The sequence below is a fragment of the Silene latifolia genome, chromosome 6 (genome assembly GCF_048544455.1).
Source record: "Silene latifolia isolate original U9 population chromosome 6, ASM4854445v1, whole genome shotgun sequence".
In the NCBI taxonomy this organism is placed as follows: Eukaryota; Viridiplantae; Streptophyta; class Magnoliopsida; order Caryophyllales; family Caryophyllaceae; genus Silene; species Silene latifolia.
In genome coordinates, this window is record NC_133531.1 from 105740609 (window position 1) to 105763540 (window position 22932).

At 40.7% G+C, this 22932-nt stretch overlaps 1 protein-coding gene and 1 non-coding gene across 2 annotated transcripts; one reads left to right on the forward strand and one right to left on the reverse strand.

The window, feature by feature from the left end:
• Nucleotides 1-1634: 1634 nt before the first annotated feature.
• On the reverse strand, nucleotides 1635-2539 carry LOC141588433 (uncharacterized). Its single transcript, XM_074409875.1, has 2 exons — nucleotides 2195-2539; nucleotides 1635-2063 (listed from the first exon to the last, which is right to left on the reverse strand). Exons 1-2 carry the CDS (start codon nucleotides 2537-2539, stop codon nucleotides 1635-1637), a joined length of 774 nt encoding a protein of 257 aa, XP_074265976.1.
• Nucleotides 2540-21941: 19402 nt separating this feature from the next.
• Nucleotides 21942-22048, forward strand: LOC141588823 (small nucleolar RNA R71). The gene has a single exon (XR_012519795.1). It is a non-coding gene; the product is annotated as a small nucleolar RNA R71 (small nucleolar RNA).
• The last annotated feature ends 884 nt before the right edge of the window (nucleotides 22049-22932 follow it).

The following is a 22932-nucleotide window of genomic DNA, read 5'->3' on the forward strand; positions in this document are numbered from 1 at the left end:
AATAGCGGCAATTTCTTCAGGAAACGGGCAAATATCGCCTCCAGGGAATGCAAAAACATGGTAATTCGGGTCCCAATAGTCAAGACAAGCATCCAAGAACGATTTAACAACCTTGATGAGTTTTAAACTCAACAATGACCCAAGATTATAGGCGCCCATATCATATTTCTCCATGTTCGAAAATTCGTTGGTCCATTCCTTCAAGCGAATCTCCAAAGTATTCATGATAAAGAGTTTATTTTGAGAATTTTATGTAATAAGACGAAGAAGAGACGGAAGAATTGTGTGAATAAAAGCTCCGTCGACGTTTCTATTTATACTAATTTCTGTTTCAAAAAATCTGCCAGAATAGAACAACTTGGGAACAGGCGCAGCACCTGCTGCGCCTCTTCAAAGGGACGCAGCTCATGCTGCGCCTCTTCCTTAGCTTCACTTCTATGATTTTCCGCGTTGGATCTTTCCTAATTCCATGACGAATAATTTCCTATTCCTACGGGTTATTATTTTGGTAAATACGTGAAGATTACCATGTTTCAGGTTTCCTAATTCCGCGGGCACGCATTTCGAGGCGACGTCGACATTTTCGCCATTTTACCACACTTGCACATTTTCATTTTCATTTTAAGAAATAATTTTCATTTTCATTTTAGGAAATAATTTTCATTTTCGTTTTAGGAAATAATTTTCATTTTACTCCATTTTAGGACGTAATTATCATTTCGATTTACATTTATTTCATTTCTTTTTTAAATCATCTCACTTCTAACTTATAGATTTCTGTTTTTTCCTTTTTTAGGGGGTAACCCTCCCTACCGTCCGGAAAATTATCCGTCAATTTCTTTTTTTTTTTTGGTTAAATGTAAGCTTTCATTAATGAAACAAAAAGATAGAGCAATGATTACAAGGGTTTAAGGGCCACATTTATCATCCATGCTAATTAGCATAGAATATCCAAATGTTGTACCCAGATTTTGTCAACATTCAATAACGGTAATCTAATAAACTGATTAATCCTAGTATGCAACAGTCTTCGAATATCCTTCACAATACAGGCAGGTTTCATGAGCTTCAGTTCAATCCTGCATTTGTTCCTCTCTAGCCAGATGTAATACCAAGCAGGCCATCCGAGCCATTTTACAAGCATGTCTCAACTCGGTCCCATGTCAATACCATGCTCCAATTTAATCTGCATCCAGTCCTCAATCATAGTCAAAATCTGTTTCTTTAAATCGCATGATTTAAAGAGATGCATATGTGTTTCAGTTCAATGCACAAAGAATGCGAGAATCATTTCGATCGGATGAAGTCTCGTGCGCTTTTCCTTCGTATTGAGAGCTTCATGCTTTATCAACCATCCAATAAAAGAGTGTTTAGGAACACACCAATTATCCCAAACCTCGGAATACCAGACTTACGAGAGGGTTCATACCCTGCAGACCAGCATAACTGGACCCAATAGAATAACCCTTAGCATCGGGCACCAAGAGCTATTCATGTAACCGGCGACCATCTTATCCCTTACCTTGCATATATTTCTCCAATTCCAGGTTGAGTCTGCAGGGGAGGGACATAAGAAACCCAATCGAGCCTTTCATATATAAATAATCTATCCATTGAACCCGAGCCTATCGGCTTTAATATAGATCCAGTTCACCAATTTTCCAACAAGTAGCTATATTCCACATTTCAGCATTTTTAATACCTAATCCTCCAGTTTTCTTGCTACAGCATACCTTATCCCATGCCACCAGTGGGGCTCTTTGGTACTCAGTGCCCCCATCCCACAAGTACTTCCTACAAATTGCTACAATCCTATGTATAACCATCTTAGGGATAAGGAAAATTGCAGACCAGTAATTGTGCAAAGTATTCAACACTGAGTTAATCAATGTCAGTCTACCAGCATAGCTAAATTTACGTGCACCAATCCCTCTAACTCTAGCAACTATCTTCTCCACAAGGATATTACAATCATGCCTTGTCAGTCTCCTAGCCTGAATTGGTATCCCAAGGTACCTAAAAGGTAAAGCACCCTCCTTAAATCTAGTAACTTGGAGAATATCCTGTTTCACAATTGTAGAAACACCAAAAAAAATAACTTCGATTTAGCCACATTAATTTTCAAGCCAGAGGAGGCGGAGAAAGGTAGAGAAAGCTCTCAACAGTAGCATGATTGAGGTGGTATCTCCCTTACAAAACAACAACAAGTCATCTGCAAATAGCAAGTGGTTCGATTTAAGCCCTTTGCACGAGGGATGATATCGAACTCCCATTTATTTGTGGCAAAATCCAAGATTCTTGACAAATATTCCATGCATATGGTGAACAGCAAGGGGGAGATAGGATCCCCTTGCCTCAAACCTCTTCTACCAGGGAAGAATCCAAAAGTAGCTCCATTGAGATTCGAGAGAAAGGATGGGGTAGTCACACACATCACCAACTTTCTAAACTTCTCGAGGAACTGCAAGGCCACCAACATTTGATCAATAAAACTCCATTCAATAGAGTCATAAGCTTTTTGAAGATCAAGCTTGAACATACACCTAGGTGAGCAGTTACCTCTATTATAAAGTCGCCAGGTCTTGACAAATCAATATATTTTCCAAGATACTCCTTCCATGAATAAAAGCTCCCTGGTTCCTACTTATAATGTTAGGAAGAATAGCAGCCAACCTGTTGCAAATGAGCTTGGAGATAGTTTTATAGATGACATTGCAACGAGGCTATTGGCCTAAAATGCTTTACACTCTCGGTCTATCCACTTAGGGATAAGAGTGATCAAAGTAGCATTAATCTGAGTTAGCATCTTTCCACTGTCAAAAACATTGAGCACTGCAACACAAACTTCCTCACCTACTAAATCCCAAGCATCTTTATAAAATTGAGATGTATACCCATCAGGACCAGGAGATTTATCCTTGGGTATACTGAATAAGCACTTCTGAATCTCATCACAAGTAACAGGCCTATTAAGAATCTCCCAGTGTTCAGGAGTACAACATTGCCCCCTCCTAACCACATGGACATTAATAGAATCAGTAGTACTGTGAGTACCCAGCAACTCAGTATAATAGTCTAAGAATGTCTGCTGAATGCTATTTCCATCAGTGCATAGATTACCATGGTGATCCTCAATGCTCAACACCTTATTCTGCAAGACCCTCTTCTTAATAGCATTATGAAAGTAAGCAGTGTTGATATCACCTTCTAAAGACCATTGGACCTTAGCTTTTTGCACCAAGAAACTATCTCTAGCAGTAAGCAATGCCCTAAGTTCCTGAGACACTTCCATCTCCTGCTGCATTAACTCCATATTCCCAGGACTATCCACCAGCTGAGTCTGAATTTGCTCAAGTAAAGCACTTGTCAAGTTAAAACTGTTTTCAATATCCGAGAAGCAACTTTTATTTAAACTTTTTAGGACTGGTTTAAGCTCTTTCATTCTCTTTATGTCAATTTCAAGATTTGGAGAACGTTAATCTTAACACCGTCCGGTCATTTCCGGCAAATTTTTTGCAAATTTTTGCATTTTTTTGAGTCTTTTGTTTTGCGCTAATTAAGGCCATATGTATATGCAAATGAATGTCTCGCGTGATTTCTACGTAAATTTCGGCGGCATGACGGCGTAAACCGTCATCTACCAAACCTGTTCAAATACTAACCTGCAGGTACAAGCAACGCAACCCAGCAGCAAAGGCACTCAGGCCATATTATATACAACTCAAAAGGGAAATGTACAACAAACTGGGGGCTCGAGCCCCAAACAAAGTCCAGAATGTTCAAAATGAAGGTCCAAATGTACAACTGTGCAAAATACAGCCAACAAACAAACACAAAACTGTACAAAACTACTGCTGGTCGCCCTCCAGCTCCGCAACCCTTGCCGCAAGAGCGACAATCTCGGCGTCACGAACCTCGAGCTCCCTCAACAAGCGAGCTGTCTCCTGCCGAGACTGGGTCAACTCTCGCTCCAGCTCGCGGTCACCCTGTATACAACAAAATTGGCTCATGTCAATCATTTCAAGAAAAGTTGGAAAATCAAAATTGGCTCATGTCAATCATTTCAAGAAAAATTGGCTTATCAAAATCCAAAAAAGTAGAACAGGCACGAGGTTCATACCTGACGGCCTCGACCGCCGATAAGTGCCTCGACGGCAGTAGCTCGCAGCCGGTTGGCCACCCTCCATAACGCCATGAACCGAGACGGCGCGACCTGCATTTTCAAAAAGAGGTTCTCAATAATCGAACAAGCTCAATCAAATGTGTTCTTACACAACAAAAAGTATATACTAAGCAAAAATTAGAGGTTTACCCTCCGAATCAGATGCTGCCAGTCGTCCAGGCCAGCATCCGTCACAACCACGTTAAAGTCACGCAGCTCGGAGATCGTCGTCCTCCCGGTCGCGTCAGTGTACTCGAGGGTCTCGGGGTACTCTGGGGGCTCGATACCCGCCGCCTCAACCTCCTGCAAAACCAAATGTTTCTCATTAATCGATGATCTTTCATCATAGTTCTCAAAAGAAAATCAAGTAAAGAAGAAGAGTAAAGATGCTCACCACTACCGCCCAGTACGCCAGCCTCCCATAGAGGAACGCCGAGTAGTCCTCGCCAGGAAGAAGGAGGGCGTCACCACTAGCGCCAGCCAAGTCCGCCTCCCTCTCTGCCTCAGAAGGCTCCCCAAACATCATCCTAGGAGGATCGATGGGAACCGTCAACACGTCTCGAGAGCACTGACGAGCCAAGCGCTCGCCCAAGTACCACACAGGACCCATCGACGTCCTCAACAGCAGCCGGCTCGAGCTCCTAGGTCGAAGGACCTCAGCCACAAAAGGAGGCGCGTCAGCGTACTCCGCCCAAGGCCGGGGCACCCACTGGGACAAGATAAACAAAGGAATCATTCTTATGATCGATTTAAAAACAATATAGAAGCAAATGAATATGAGATGCTTACGCTGTCTAGCTGAAGAGCGTTCACGTCCCGCCGGTAGACACTGTGAGAAGAACGCTTGCTCTTCGTCCTGCACATCACCCAATCCCTCACCACGGGATAGGCCTTCTCCAGCGGCTCCGTCCTCTTGGGCGCGAGGCCCGGGAAGTAGGAGTACACCCACGCCTGCGAAGCAAGATAGTTAATGACGATCTTTCGTAATTTGATAAGGAAAGAAATTGATGTTGATCCAAATGAAGTTTCATACCTCCAACAGTAGTCCAGGTCCGACAGCGCCAGGAGAAGTCCCCTTCTCCATCAACTCCGGACGAACCATGGCCCTCATGAAGCGGTTGAGGACCGCAAAACCAGCAGTGACCCAGTCCCAACGCCCTAGGGAACTCAGGTCAGAGAGGAAGGGAAGAAGCTTCGTCGACAGCCTCTCGCCCTTGTCTCCGAGGTAAATCGAAGACGAAAACCACCGAGCCACAAACGGACCCTCTGCACCAGACAGGAGGAGGAGCCGTCTCCCTCCCGTCAATCGTCACCAGCGCCGGGATCTTTCCCGCAAAGTAGTCTCGAACGTAGGAGCTGGGCACCAAACCCGGCACTGTGACAACCCTCGGCGACAAGTTCCAGCCGATCAACCTCCTAGCCTCGGCCGAGTCCGCCTTCATGGCAGTCTCCGGCCACTCCACAACCTCAGTCCCGCACGGCAGACCAGAAATCATGCCGTAGTCCTCCAGAGTGACTCCCACCTCACCAAAAGGCATGTGAAACGTGGAAGTCGTATCCCAGAATCGGTCCAAGAAAGCGCGGACCAGGCTAAGGTTAGCCCGCAGCTTCCTCTTCGCGATATCCCTCCAGGCCTGTACCAAAGAACCGAACGCTCCGCGCTCGATCATGGCGCGCTCTTCCGCCGACAGCCGCTCGTAGCACTCCATCGCTGTCGTGTAGCCCGAGAACGACCTGATGTTCCCGGCCTCCTATTATGATTTGAAACAAAAGCTATCTTTAGTTTTGAATGAAAATTGAAAGAGATGTGAACAAATGAATGAAAGAAGAGGGATGATGAGTAGTGAATTCCTATTTACCAAGCTCTTCACCGTCCTGTAGGACAGGTGACCCTGTGCAGCCCACAGCAAGTGCCTACTCTCCTAGGTCTCAGCCCACGCAGGAGCTCCTCTCAGCTGACAACCTCCTCGTCCAACGTTGGCCCGTCTCGGGGCCTCCTCCTCCTCAACAGCCTCCTCCTCATGGATCTCGTCCCCAGCAGCCATCACCGCAGTGGTAAAGGCCTGCTCTAAAGCCTCCTCAATAGTAGCAACATCTATCTCCATGGGAGTCCTCCCCGAAGTAGAAGCCTCGTCGCCTGCAACATTAAAGCAAATTTAGGCCGCATCACTTGACGACAAGCCTTGGTTAAGGGATTTTCAAGCCTTTGGAAGCCCTGAAACCGCTCTTTTCGCGCCATATTTGGCCATATTCTCACCAACCCGATCACTCATGTAGTAATTTGGGTCAAGTCAAGCCTAATTTGAAGCCTAGTTCCGGGTTCAAGTCGAAATTTCGGCAGCATTTCGTTATAACGACGATTATGCCCTAGAAAAGTGTCCTGAAAAAGCTATCACAAACCAAAATTCCGAGATGGTAGGAAGTTTACCCATCATCCAAGGATCCCAAATATCAAGTTTCATCGCAAATGGGCAATCCTAAGGCTATTTTCGAAGCAATTTACTGTTTGCGAAAACGTCTCAAATTTCACTCAAAGGCTCAAAACTCAACGAAAATTCGAGACAAATACATGGTTATGTTCCTTATATTACCAATTATCCATTTCTAATGTCAGTTTGACAAGGCAAATGCATTTGGGGGAAAAGCCCCAAATTTTCGATCAATTGGGTCATAAACCCTAATTTGTCGATTCAAGATTGAGCAAATACCGAAGATTAATGCAAGAATGAGACACATACCTCGATTATTCATGATTAATGCAAGCTTTTGGATCAAACCTTGGCAGAAACGGTGAAGATTTGAGAGAGAAATGTGTAAATTATGTTTCGAAATAATGATTCTCAACTCCTCTGATTATCGCGTTTTTACGCAGAAAATACACTTTGGGGAATAGACGCAGCAGGCGCTGCGCCTCTTCCAAGAGACGCAGCTCTTGCTGCGCCTCTTCCTTGTGTTCCCTCCATACGAATTTTCAAAAATTCGTTATGAGTTCGTTATTTGTGGGCCCATCTTTGGTGCGCCTCTTCCCCGATGCTATTTTATCCTTTTGGTCCGTTTGACGATTTTCTTTCGTTCCGACCCGTTTTTTCCAAGCCAGCAGCAGACTGTTGCATATTATTTATTTCTTCCGAGACCTTTGCTCGTCGCAACGAGCATTTATTCCTTCACAGGTGTCGACACGCCTTCGTTATAACGAGAGTAAGCGGATATACCTTTCCCTCTCACGACATAGAGATTAATTCGTGATCATATTCCCCAACGAGAGTAAGCGGATGCACTTTCCCTCTCAAGACCTGGAAATCAACATTGTTTCCTCTCAGCAGTTCCCGCCTGTGTCCTGCTATCTCGCAATTATTTCTCGAAGACTACCCAAGCAGCCTTCTCTCAGCAGTTCCCGCCTGTGTCCTGCTATTCGCAATTATTTCTCGAAGACTACCCAAGCAGCCTTCTCTCAGCAGTTCCCGCCTGTGTCCTGCTGCTCGCAATTATTTCTCGAAGACTACCCAAGCAGGCTTCTCTAAGCAGTTCCCGCCTGTATCCTGCTATTCACAATTATTTCTCGAAGACTACCCAAGCAGTCTCCTCTCAGCAGTTCCCACCTGTGTCCTGCTACTCACCTTATTTAGCCCCCATGCTTGATCTTCGCTCAATAGCTCCCATGTACCTCCGGAAGCATCTCGAGAAGAAGTCTCAGGTATGGTCTCTTCTTATGGCTGGCGAGCCTCCTTACGTAGTCTAATGGACTTTAAACGACCCTCCCCGATAGTCGACAGACTCTAAATTGTTCCCGATGACAGGTCCTTGGCTCAGACCCCTTGAGCCGCCTCGCGTCGCCATAGTCGTCAGGTTGTAATCTTCGATTGACCTGATGGCTATACTTTGACTTTCGCCTTGTCCAAGCCTCAGTCAAAGTGGGGGCTCTATAGATACCTCATTTCTGCACCTCCCGCAAACCACCTGGTGATGATTGGGCCGCATGTTTGGTATGCAGAACGATTTGTGACAGTTCATAAGTTTATCGTCAAGTGATTGCTCAAATATTAATGTCTACCTCTTAGTTGTCATCTACGTGCCGATACGGTCGTTTTGACAGTAATTAGAGTACATTTGGAGTCCGGGCCTGAAACCGTCTTCATTTTCTGATAACCGTTAAATCCCGAGTCAGAATGTTCTGGAATGTTCCGGATATTTCTATTCCATATTTTATAGATATTTCATAATCTTTATCCTTTGGTAAACAATTTCCCGAAATATTCACACAAAATATTAAGGAAAACAAAATTATTCCGTCCTACCATAACTTAAACACGGAAATCTTTCTTCCGCAGGAGGAAACCACTTGGGAACAGACGCAGCAGGTGCTGCGCCTCTTCCAAGAGACGCAGTGGCTGCTGCGCCTCTTCCCAGTCCCTTTCTTGCGTAATTTCTCGTATCTTTTTCATATCTTTCCGAGATTCACTTCCAAAGAGTCTCCGAAACCCTAATTCCTTCACGTGATTAGTATAAATAGGAGCCTTCGCTCCTCATATTTCTCACGCGAGTGTCCGCCCTTCTCTTCTCCCTTTGCATTCTAGACTTTTGTTCTTACTTTTTGGCACGTGCTTGAATATTCGACCACGTAAGCTCGGATCCTTCTGAGTACCAGCCTCGTTTGCATGACCGACCAATTTGACCAACTCCACATCAATCAACTTAATTAATCTAATCGTTTTCCTCTTATGAGGGCACTTTCGTTACATTCGCGTCGAGCATCACTAATCGATATCTTAGTCCTTCTCGTTTCGTCAAACATGTAAGTCTGAGGGTGTAAATCTCTCCTTTTATTATTGTTATTTATTTTTGTATTACCACTATTGTAAGGTTTATGTCGAAAATACCAATTAAAACCGATTTCTAAAACCGTGTTTAAAACCTCTTTTTTTTTACGGACTTCCAGTAGACAGACGTCGAGAAAGGACGCAGCAACTGCTGCGCCTCTTCGAAGGAGCGCAGTTCCTGCTGCGCCTCTTCGTGAGGCTGCCGCAGTTCCTGCTTCCTTTCTTCTTCCTTCGTCCTCTGTAATTCGTCAAAGTTTTTATTTATTTTCGTTTGTTCTTTAATTCTTTGACATAATAGCATCCTAACTTCACATGTATATTATTTATTCATCATTAACATGTTTAACTCATCATTAAATCCGACTTAAATCCCTTATAATCTCATATTTGCGGGTTTTCGTCATTAAATTCAATCCGGGTTGTAGAAATTTGATTTGTTCATATTGAGTTTCTGGAATTCGATCCTTTGGCAAATTTTCTTTTTTTTTTTTTTTTTTTTTTTTTTGCAAGAAAGGCAAGCCACTTTTATTCTTCCATAAAGGGAATAAATAGGCCGAATCTTACAAAGTAGAACCAACAAAGAAACCTAGCAACCATTACAAGCTACCCGGAACATCACATGCCTACTCGTAGGTAAGACATGTAAAATCCTTGTACTTACAATAAACTGTATCCTCCTAACAACATATTGCATATCATGATCAATACCCTGGAAAATGCGAATGTTACGCTCTTCCCAAATACTATAAACCAGCGCAGCAACACAACCTGAGAACCATAGAGCCTTCCAATGCTTCTTGGCTCTCCTACTTACAATCCAATTTAGTTCCCTTTTAAGCTGCATAGATCTTCCTTGTATCTTCATCCAATAGAGAAGCATGGACCAAATAGCTGCTGAAAAAGAACACCTAAAGAATAAATGATCATGAGTTTCAGCAGCCTGCTTACACAACACACACCAATTCACCAGACATATACCCCTTCGAGTGAGCTGATCAATTGTTGCTAATTTGTGTTGCATTGCAAGCACCGTGATAATGCTATGCTTTGGCAGAACTGCTCTATTCCACACAGCTTTAGACCATCTGACTGTCTCAAACTTTGTCCTGAAATGCTCATAGATCAAATCTATTCGCAGCTTCCCATGCTTGACACAGGACTGCAAAGCCTGCAGAACTACATCAGCTGAGCCAAACTGCTTTATAAGCATATCTTTGACTTGCAAGATGTTCCTCCAACTTTCAGAATGCCAAGACTTAATCTCCTGTTCCCAGAAACTTTCATATTTGATATTGTACTCATAGTTCCAACTGACCCATAAGTTTTCAGAATGATTCACAATACTCCAAATCCATTTGCATAGTACACTTCTATTCCAAGCAAGAACTTCTTTAATGTGAAATCCTCCTTCCTGATGGGGTGCACAGCAGGATACCCAACTTTTCCAAATCAGCTTCCGAGTACCTTCCTCTGAATTCCAAAGAAAGTTTCTACAAAACTTTGTGATCATTTTTAGAACCCCTTTAGGAATTAGGAGAGTGGAACACCAAAATTGCTCTAAACCAAAAATGACAGTATTTATAAGACTAATCCGGCCAGCATAAGACAATTTATAATCTGACCAATGATGCAAAGACTGTTGTATCTTAGCAAGGAGGTCAGCAAACATCTCCTTATTCAACTTGCCTGCATTGAGTGGCACCCCAAGATAACGAAATGGGAAGTACCCTTCAATATAACCAGTAGTGTCCAGTATCAACTGTTTAACCTCACCTCTAACTCCTCCCATATAGATATTAGTTTTATCTGGATTTGCCTGTAACCCAGATACTTTAGCAAAGGTATTCAGAGTATTAGTCATGGCCACAATAGAAGGTAAATCACCCCTACTAAATATCATTAAATCATCTGCAAATATTAAATGATTTAATCCCAGTCTACCACACTTTGGGTGAAAGGAAACCTGAGCCTCCTTGTGGACACCTCGAAGTAACCTTGATAAAATCTCCATACTCATGACAAATATGAAAGGGGATAATGGATCCCCTTGTCTTAGCCCACTGCCTCCCTTGAAAAAACCAGTTACATCACCATTAACCTTGATACTGAACCAAGTGGAAGTGAGACAACCAAGAATCCAACTCTGAAATTGAGGAGGGAAATGGTACACCCTGAGCATCTGAGCAATGAACTCCCATTGCAAAGAGTCAAAAGCTTATTTCATCTGTTTACTGTCGTATGCATCGTATGTTCGTCATTAATTCATCATGTTTAGTTTATTTCATTCACTCATGTCACTAATCAATCGTTCATCCATGTATAATTTGTTTAATTTCGTCTTATCCATGTTTTATCGCTTTTTATGACCCTTTAATCACATGTAAATAATTTATTAATCACTTTCATCCGAGTAAATAATTTAATCAATCATTAAATTACCAACGAGTATTAACAACACGCAATTAAAACTTCACGCCCAAATTGGTCGAAAAGAATGACGCAAAGAATCGCTGCGCCTATTCCAAGGGACGCAGCTCTGCTGCGCCTGTTCCGGGTTGAATTCTGTCTCTGAACTCCGTTTTTTGCCTTGACTTAGTTTAATTAGCCTACGTATAATCAACTATTATTCGTATTATCACCTTCTGTCTTGTTCGTAATTCATCCTTTTATTCTTTTTCTCAAATTGTCCGTTTTAAAGGTATTTTCGACATAAATCGCCTAATCCATTGTAATTATTGTAATTTTTCCTTATTGTAATTTCCTTTATTTTTTTTATCATTATATCTTGTATCCATTTGTATGTTTTCACATGTAATTGAACATTAAATCCTACTTCGACCCAATTGTATGCTAATTACGTGTCAACCGACTTAGCCTAATTTTCACATGTTAGGATTAAAACTTGGATGTTGCATTGCATGCATATAACCGACGATATATCGAGTATAAATGATGTCCCTAATCATTAGTAGAGGCCGCTATCGAGGCGGGCGGGATTAGGTGTTCGATCAAAAGAGCTTCCTAATACGTACCCTCACCCCTTACTCCTGATCTCCGTGAACACCCGTGTTCATTGGCATCCACGAGAGTCATTCTAGACATAGAATGCTAAGGGTAAAGACTGCTTAGTGTTCATGTCTCTACTTTGTGTCTTGACATGGCACGAGGTATTCGAACGGTTCCAATTTCCCATAAAAATTGGTGGCGACTCCAACAAAAATGCAAACGCTTGTTCTCTTCCTCCCAAGCGCCCCCGTGGGCACCCCCGCTGTCCACACAGTACCGTAAGGCATCAGAGAAGGACCTATTGCGAACCCTCCGAGGCCCTATTTGTTACTCGTGAAAGATCCATCCAGAGAGAGCAAGCATAGGTTCGAGGTGCCATTGTATGAGAGGAGTGCGTTGACTCGACCCGATTCGAGCAACGCTTACTTGAGTGTTTTTATTCGAAACAATTATTTTTACTAATATCATTATTAATATTGACATTATTATTTATTATTGTTATTAAGAATATTATTAGTAAAAAAATTACTATTTTTTCATTATTATAATTTATGATTATTCATATATAATATTATAATTTTTTTCTTAAAAATATTAATATTAGTATAAATAGTATTATACTATGAATATTAGTATTATTATAGTTGATAATAGCAATAATAATAAATATTATTATTATTATTATTATTATTATTATTATTATTATTAATATAATTATTTCCGTTCATTCAAATCAATTCACTTTATTCGATTCGATTCTTTTCCATTCATCTATTCATTCGATTCATCCCAAATCGCTCCATTCGATTCATTAAGTTCGATTCAGCTCCATTCGATTTAGTTCATTTCGATTCGATTCAACTCGGCTTCATTCGATTCATTCGATTCGATTCATTCGATTCGATTCAGTTCTAAAAAGCCAGAAAGAACAGGGCCTTATTAGGAAAAGACAAAAAACCAATAAAAAAATCAAAGCACTAAATAACATCATTCTCTCTTTTAAATGAGTTTTAACATGCCACACTATTATTTGTTATTTAAAAAAAATGTTTTTTTAACTTTAAAGTAAATTAAACGACCTAAACAACAATTAGAAGTAAAATCTGAATTTTAATTCTAGGACTTTATTGTAAAATAAGTTATCTCGTACAAAAAAAAAGAATCACATTACATCACTATAACTTTTTCTACGTTTATAAATGTTATCCTCTCTTACTAGAACATATAAATAAGCTTTTATTATTTTATTATTACAATATTATATTAATTTAATTGTGCAATATTATGTTGTATAATTGTACCCATTAATTTTAATGAATTGGTTACATATAAAAAGAGCTTATAAAAATAAAATAACATCTTTTTTCATATACGTACTTCAAATATTATATAGCTTAGTAATTAAAATATCATAATACAAGAATAACATAGAGAACACCATGTATACTCTTCTAAAGCCAAGGACGGACGCAAGAATTTCTAATAAATAATGTTTTAGGTTGTTTTCTTTTTCTCGAAAATGCGGTAGATTTCATTATACTTTGTAGTAATTGATAATATCACTTGGTATAGAATATATTACATTCCAATACTATTACACAAACAATAAACACAAGTGCTTTAATAGTTGTGTATTTTGTATATTATCTTGAGGTCTAGGTTTCAAATCTTGTTGCTAACCATTTTTTTGGCTAAGTTTAAAACAACAATGAACGACATGGGCTGTGGGCTGATGGGCGAAGCCAAATAAAAAAAAGTTCACTAAAATTGCATAGTTTTAGAGTCGAACCTGGTACCTGCAAGCTTCACACACTCATTTCTACCATCTGAGCTACTATATCTTACTGTAAATTTATGATACTGATAAATATTTATTTCTAAGAAGTCATGGTGGGCACCTGCCCACCCGTGCCCCTACATCCGTCCCTGTCTAAAGCCATGTTATCCTATAAAACAAAAAAGAATATATTGCAATAAAAAGAACGGAAAATTCACGTAAGAATTCATGGTGGGCACCTGCCCACCCGAGCCCCCTAGATCCGCCCCTGTCTAAAAGCATGTTATCATATGAAACAAAAAAGAATATATTGCAATAAAAAGAATGGAAAATTCACGTGGTACCCTCAAACTTTGCCATTTTGCACGTGGTACCCAACTTTTTATGTTTGTGCACATGTTATCCCTGAGATTTGATTTTGAAGCACAAACGTACCATTTTATCGTTTTTAAAATTTTCAATTGAACATAAATCATAGACCAGAAATCGGAATTGAATAATTTTTTTTAAATTGATTATCTCTTCGCGATCTATAGATTGATAAAACGAAAATGGTCATTCGGAAATTTATGATCGAAAATATGGTTGATTTGAGATTTTTGTTTAAAAAAAACCCCTATAAAATGTCAGTCGACAATTTTTTTTCTCAAATCGTAGATTATGAGGAAATCATCATTTTAGGAAAAAAATTTGTCCGATTCTGAATTCCGGTCTAGGAGTTATGCCCAATTGAGTTTTTTTATAGCGACAAAAAGGGCATGTTGTACATGAAAATAAAAAATGGAGGGTATCATGTACACAAACTTAAAAGTTGGGTACCACGTGCAAAATGACAAAGTTCGAGGGTACCACGTGAATTTTCCGTAAAAAGAATGTTATGAAATATTATTATATGAATGTCCATATCTTAATTAACTCTAGAATATATTAACTTATGGAAACTCCATCCCATTGTATTGTATATATATACCCTTCATAATGGAATAAATATATAGTTTTGTCTCTCTCTCTCTCTCTCTCTCTCTCTCTCTCTCTCTCTCTCTCTCTATATATATATATATATATATTCTCTCTACCCGTACTTGGACCTTGGGATGCGTGAGAGGACCTTTAAACCCGATAAGAGTTCACTCAAGAGTAAAGGATAGCCTTACACTAGACATAGTAGGACCTGCTAGAACTAGTGGAGCTGCAATGGACCAAGTGGATCCACTCGACCGAGTGAAAGGTATACTCGATCAGTGCGTCTACTCGACCGAGTGAGGTACCTTCTCGATCGAGTGAGTCCACTCGACCGAGTGGACTCGGCACTCGGTCGAGTGACGCTGTTCAGAACACGGGTTAAACCCTTTCTCGCCTAACCCTAAAATCATTTATATCCTTCTTCATATCTCTCTAAACTCTCTCCCTTCTCTCTAAAACTCTCACAAACACCTTCTACTTGGGATTCAAGCTTAGATTAGAGGATTTCCCACCTTCCTCTTCACCTCCTTCATCTAGTAAGTAAAGATCTACCCTTTTCTAGTCTTTTAAACCCTAACTTTTAGGGATTTTGTTATGAGTAATTAGTAATTAGTATGTGTAATAGGGGTAATTAAGAGGTAATAATAAGGGGTTTTGGTAGTATATATTAGTATAGGATGTATTCATGATAGTATTACATGATTTGTATAGGATTATGACGGTCTTGCGAGACGGAATCGTGTGGGAGTCGAGTTGCTTGTGGAGAATGCTAAAAGGTAGGTTAATCCTACTCGGTTTCAATAATATGGTGTTGTTTATGTTGATGTTGTAATTAGTCTCACATAATTAGGGCATTTGCATTATAACATATCTAGTGGTTAATTGCATCATTAAGAGGATGATTATGATATGATGGGTTGTATTTCATGTATTGGTTATCATTGTGTCTGTGGAGGATATGTTGTTGTTGAGGAGACGTAAGACGGTTGGGAGACCGTCTTACGCTTGAGTCACCTCTTGGAGCTTCCCACTACAAGAGGGATGTGCACATTAATGGCTTGAGTTACAGAGGGACTCGTGTGGTTGAGACACAATGTCTGGCAGGTGATACGGTACGTCAGAGCGTGTCCCGGTACCTGTTTGTGATTGTTGGTATGTCTGGGCGTGTCCCGGTACCAGTGTGGTTGTCGGTAGTCTGGGCATGTCCCGGTACCGTGGTGGTGATTGTTTGATAGCGTCTCATCCATATAATTGGCATGTTGCATATTCACTTATCATGTCGTGTCTTGTATTTATTTATTGAAACTGACGTGTTGTGTGTCTGTGTAATTGTCACCTATTTTCGGGGTGACCGGTATCGATCCATATGATATTTTCGATCATATGGGGAGCAGGTTAAGTACAGGTTGTTTTGGTATCGCGCGGGAGACGGGACGAGCTTCAGACTTGGAGTCGAGTCGACACGAGATAACATTCATTAGAAGGAGTATAATAGTCATGAGTTGTACTTTTATTTCATTTATTCATTTATGGTCATGTAATCCACTAAATACTTTATTTATAATAATCGTTTCTTAATTGCAACTCCGATTTCATCACCTCGGGAAACCGAGATGCTAACATATCCCAATTACCTTGGTCGGGTAAGAAGGAGGTGTTATAAGGAACCCCCAAATACTTAAAGGGAAGCTGACTCTTACTGAAGCCAAAGATGAGTAAGATGTCCTTCTTGAGTTCTTTGGGGGGCCCATTAAAATAAGCACAAGATTTTTGTGCATTCATTTGTAACCCAGAGGCCTTAGAAAAGGATGAGAAGCTTATGATAATTACCATCATAGATTTAGCATCGCCTTTACAGAACAACAACAGATCATCCGCAAACATGGGGTGGGTTTACTTAAGTGGTTTGCATAGAGGATGATAAGAGAAAGGTAATTTCTCAGTGGCCCAGGTCAAAATACGACTCAAATATTCCATACACAGGGTAAATAATAAAGGAGACATAGGATCTCCTTGCCTCAATCCCCTTTTACCCTTAAAAAATCCAAAAATATCCCCATTAAGTGCAATTGAAAATGAAGCACTTGTCATACACTCCATAACCAACTCTCTGAATTTTTGTGGGAACTTAAAAGCCTTAAGAATTTCATCAACAAATGTCCATCTAACTGAATCATAAGCCTTCATAAGATCCATTTTAAACATGCATCTAAGTGAGCAAGCCTGTCTATTATACATTCTCACTAGATCTTGACACACAAATATATTCTCCACTATACTTCTACCTCTTCAAGAATAAAAATATTTGAACACAAGAGAAATGAACAAAGCTAAAGGAGGTGTAGGAAACTCACAATGGATTATGGCATCCTCCAAAAAGCTTGTTAATCCTCAATTGTCGCCCATGGCGACATCACTATCATCATCATCCTCATTATCCTCACTATCATCATCATCATCTACCTCCATGGATCCGGAGGCTTCATAATCATCTCTTGAGCTTTCCATTTCTTCTTCCTCATCTTCCTCTTCTTCTTCTTCTTCTTCCTCACTCTCAACCACAATCTCCTCACCACCCATGTTAGGAGCATTAGGAAAGAATACTTTCCTATCCGCCCAACTAGGCAAAGGACATGATGGATCAAGGAGTCCTTGCCTAGCTAAGTGTAGGAGGGGCGGATATTGGGCCCGGTAAGCATTGACCCGGTCCTCAAAAGCTTCCTTATGCATGTGTTGCATCAATAGAGTCAAATAAACATTACCTACCACAACATCTTTGGGTCGGAATTCTTGGTAGGTAAACGGGTAGGGTGGAGTTACAATAGAGGAGGAGGAGGGCTCGGTAACGGCTTCTCTATGTTGTTGCAAGATCATCTCGGCTTCACCGGAGAGTGGAAGAAGATAGTTTGTGCTTCGGACATTGAGTCGGCAAATCTTGTTTGGTAGAAGGAAGGACTTAGCATCTTTTGTGAGCCACTCAAATTTGTTGTCAAGATTATAGTTCTTGACCCAATGAAACTTGTTAATCATAGTGCTCAAGTCAAGAAGGTGGCCACCTCTAACCGGTTTATAAGTCTCATCCTTGTTGAAATCCGGGTTAAAGTGTTTGGCCAACCATGTAATCAAGCCTCCATTAACGATAAAAGCCGCTCCTTCTTTACCATGGTCAATTGTAAGCCACCATTCAATTAGGAGTTGAAGTATGTTGTATGGTTTGGTGAACTTTTTCTCGACATTCATGGTTGATTCAAGGTAGATGAAATCGAGTTCGGTGAAATGATTAGTGCCCTTCCTTGCAATTAGAGTATTTCCCACAACCTTATGCCATACCCTTATACCCGGATGGTGGACACAAAGGGCACGACACTCATGGAAGGATTCAAATGTTCTTCCGGAGATAGCTTTCCACAAAGGGGCGGGTCATATTTCGAGGGCTTCTTATCATAATGAGAGTATTCCTCAAGACCGAATACTTTCCCAAACTCTTCCAGAGTCATCTTCCTATCCTTATTTTCTAGGTGGAATTCAACACTTTTCAAGTTCAAGACATTAGTTACCTTCAATAAGCTTATAAACTCCATAATAAGGGAGGGGTATGTCAATTCTTGCATCTCAAAGATGGTACCCAACTTCATAGACTCGAAAAGGTTCTTGGTCCTCTCAAGAACACCCAACTTTTCTAAGGCATCTTGACAAATAAATTTGGTAGGCAAAATGGTTTTTTTAGCAAGAGATATAAAAGCTTTCCTATGAGAATCGGATGTGAAAGTTACTTCCGGATATTCATGTAATTACTCAATAATCGGAATAGGAGTAGTAGCTTCCACCATAGGAATATGAACCTCTTGAATTTCCACTCTTGCTTGTTGTACCACCATAGCCTTGGAAGCTTGAAGAGCTTGTTGCCTCTTTGAAAGATTTGATTTTGTGGGTGCCTTGTTTCCACCTTTAGTCCTTGCCATTGTTCTTCTCCTTGTTAAGAATGTATCAACAAAACTTTGCTTGAATGATTCTAGTATCCTCAAGATTCAATGAATCCCAAATTGATTTTTCGAATTTTGTCTTGAAACCTAGAAAATTGATTCAATTTTTGAGGATTTGGATGTTTGGTTGGTGTTTTGTTGATGAAGGAGTATTTTGAGGAAGTTTGGATTTGATTTGGGTGAATTTTGTTGAGGATTTTGAGTTTTTTGGATGAGGGATTTGAGGGTTTTGAGGGTTTATGGGTGTGTGTTTGTGTTTTGGAAGAAGGAAATGAGTTGGGGAAGAGGGGTTTTAAATCCCGTGTTTCAGTTTCAGTAGAAGGAGACGAGCGAATCTCCTTGAATACGCTCGGATTGTAGGTCAGTCAGCTCTGAAGTTTCTAACCTGTGCTGAGACGCGCGGATTTTGCAGGAGACGAGCGTCTTTCAATGGAGACGAGCGGATTCCTCTGGGGATGCTCGGATTAACAGTCAGAGTGAAACATTAAATTTTGAAGTAGCCAGAACGCACATATTCCAACTGAGACAAGCGTCTTCAGACTGAGACGAGCGTCTTCTCCTGGGGACGCTCGGATTCATAGTCAGTGTGGATTTTTGAGTTTCCAGGTCTCCCAAGACGAGCGACTAGGTGCCAGGATGCTCGGATCATGCCCAAGACGAGCGAGTTTCCACTGGGACGCTCGGATCACTCCCTATACCCACGGGTTCAGGTCCACCCGTGGGGATCTTCATATCCCAAGTCATTTCTTCTTCATTCTTTTGTTCTTCATTGTGGGTGCACTATAAAGGCTCGGATAGCCTAGACAATTGCTATCCCCACACTAGAGCAAATACTACACATCAAGAAACATTAAAATACCTCCCTCACTTTCTCTCATGATGATAATCTTGATCAAAACATAAAAATGTAAATCCAAAATCGACAAGTATGCAATACATGAAGTAAAATGCAAGTTAAGGGGTTAGAATATTTACAAATGGTGGTTTAGGGAGGACTCCACCAAACTCTCACTCTTGAGATGAGATGTCAAGGGGGCATAGCCAAGGTGTTGTTGATGTTGCTCAACACCTTGTAGAAGTAGTCAAAGGCTTGTTCATTGTCATTATAAAGATCTTCAATAGACCTTTGCACATTGTGTTCTTCATGGTGGTGACTTGAGTCAAGATGGTCACCAAAGCCTTGGTCTATAGCATTGCCTATGTAGGGATTGACTAACCCGTCAAATTCGTCATCCCATAGACCACATACTTCACTAGCTTGCTTCCCTATAGTATCATGAGTTGATGGAAACAACTCCTCTTTCTTGTTGTCATGGCCAATGAGGCCTTCTTCTTCTCTTGTCATGATTGGTGGTGAGCTATTCAAGCTCTCATTGTTGAAATTTCCTTGCTCTCTGGATAGAGCATCTTGAAGAGTATCCACTTTCTACTTCCATATGGGTGGTGATTCTTTACCCATAGCTTGATCTTTGCATTGAGATGCCAACTTCTTTTTTTCACTTTCTCGGCTATAATGATCGATCTTGAAACACGACTCATGTAATCAGGGAGCTCTCATTGCCTTGTCAAGATTAAAAGTGATCGTCTCATCTCCTACTTCAAGTGTTAGTTCCCCATGCTTCACATCAATTACCGCTTCCGTGGTATGTAAGAATGGTCTTCCTAAAATGATAGGAATATTGGAATCTTCCTCCATGTCAACAATAACAAAGTCCACCGGGATGAAGAACTTGCCAATTCTTACAGGCACATCCTCCCATACCCCTAAAGGTGTCTTCATTGATCGATCCGCCATTTAAAGCGTGATATTGGTGCATTTGAGTTCTCCCATTCCTAGCTTTTTGCACACCGAGTATGGCATGACACTTACACTTGCTTCAAGGTCACATAATGCTTTGTTGATTGTAGTGTCGCCAATGGTGCATGGAATAGAGAAACTTCCCGGATCTTTGAGCTTTGGAGGTGAACTTCCTTGTAGAATAGCACTACTCACTTTAGTGAACGCAATAGTCTCTAGCTTCCAGATGGATTTCTTCTTTGTGATAATGTCTTTCATGTACTTTGCATAGGCCAGAACATGATTGATCAATTCCGTGAATGGGATTGAGACTTCTAAGTTCTTCACAATCTCCATGAACTTTCCAAGTTGTTCATCAAACTTAGGCTTAGCTTGACGACTCAGAAATGGAAGTCTAATCGCAATAGGCTCTTTTTCCTTAGCCTTCTCTTCATTCTTCTTCTTTGAAACTTTTTGGATGGTGGGTTCTTCTTCTTTAGAGTTTTCCACAACTCTTTGCTTGTCACTAGAATTCACAACATCTTCATCAATGGGCCTCTTCGGCCCTTCATACCTTGTAACACTCCTCAAATGGATGGCACTAACCGACTCATGTCTTGGGGGATTACCTTGAGGTGGTAATTGCCCCTTTTGTCTTTGAGAGTTAGAAGATGCTAATTGAGTCATTTGGGTTTCCAACATCTTTGTGTGGGGTAGTATGTTGTTGATGGTGATGTCTTTTGCTTGGCTATCTTTTTGCATTTGAGTGAAAAATTCTTGTTGATTCTTTTGCATTTAGAGGACTGCTTTTTGAACATCAAAGCCTTGGTCATTTGGTTGATTGTATGGAGGTTGGTTTTGATAACTTTGGCTTTGGTTATAAAAGGGTCTTTGAGCTTGGTTTCTCATTGGAGGTGGGGTGTATGTTGGTTGAGGGTTTTGAATATTTTGGCTTTTGTATGAAAGATTGGGATGGAATTTGGTGCTCTCATTATAATATTTTAAATAAGGGGTGCCATTCTTGTATGCTTGGAAAGCATTCACTTGTTCACTTGTTCCCCTACATTCACTTTGGTCATGTCCCAAAGTTCCACAACTCTCACATACTCCACTTGGAATTGAGGATGATGCCACCATAGCATTAACATGTTGTTTGGGTGATTTGGAAGCTTCATCAAGCTTAGCCATGGCCTTCTCAAACTTCAAATTGATGGTGTCGATGTGAGCACTTAGTTGAGCACCAAATTGAGTGATGGAATCTACCTCATGTTTTCCTCCTCTAGTAGCCTTTCGAGGTCTACTATATTGTGAATTATGAACCGCCATTTCTTCAATTTTGGCCCATGTTTGATTGTCATCAACTTCGGTAAACATACCATTGGATCCCATGTTGAGGATATTGCGGGAATCTTTATAAAGACCGTTCCAAAATTGTTGCACAAGGAACCACTCGCTAAGTCCATGGTGTGGACAAGAATGACAAGTGTCCTTAAATCTCTCCCATGCTTCATACAATGATTCCTCATCCCTTTGCTTGAACCCGGTGATTTGGGCTCTCAACATATTAGTCTTCTCCGGAGGATAAAATTTCTTGTAGAAAGTAAGTGCCAACTTCTTCCATGAATCAATACCAAGAGTAGCCTTGTCTAGGCTCTTTAACCATTGCTTTGCGGTACCGATCAAAGAAAAAGGAAATAATACCCATCGGATTTGGTCTTGAGTAACTCCGGTTTTGAGAAATCGCATCACAATAGTCGCAAAAAGTCTCCATATGTGAATGAGGGTCTTCACTAGGCATCCCTCCAAATTGACTTCTCTCAACTAATTGTATGAATGCGGATTTGGCAATGAAATTACCGGTTAAGTGTTGTGGTGTAGGAGTGCCATGTGGTAGGTTCTCCTCGGTTGGTACGGAATGTGATGAAAATTTAGGCATTGTGGGATGATTTTGTGGTGGGTTTTGTATTGGGTTGTCCTCTCCTTCTCTTGCAAAAGGGTTGGTAAACTCAATGTTATTTCGTTGAATGTCCATAATCTCTCCAATACCTCTCAAAGTGCCTCTAGCAACTCTTCTATTGTTGGTTAAGGTTCTTTCAATTTCAAGGTCAATAGGTAATGGATTACCTTATGATCTCCTAGTCATGCAAAATATCAAAAAACTCGAAAACAATTATAACAACCTTGAGAAGATTGACTTCCCCAAGGTGAAGAAAGACACAACTAAAAACTATTAAAGAAAATCAAATCAAGTTAACACCGTCCCCGGCAACGGCGCCATTTTTGGTGTGGTATGAACTCGTCGTCAAAAGCTACCAACCAAAACAATATTTATAACTCTACAAACTACTCTTAGCAAAGAGTCAAGTAAAGGTCGGATCCCAAGGGACGGGTATTGATGTAGGATTTTCAATTGTAAATGGTCGTGTCTTAGGGTGTCACAATTTGGG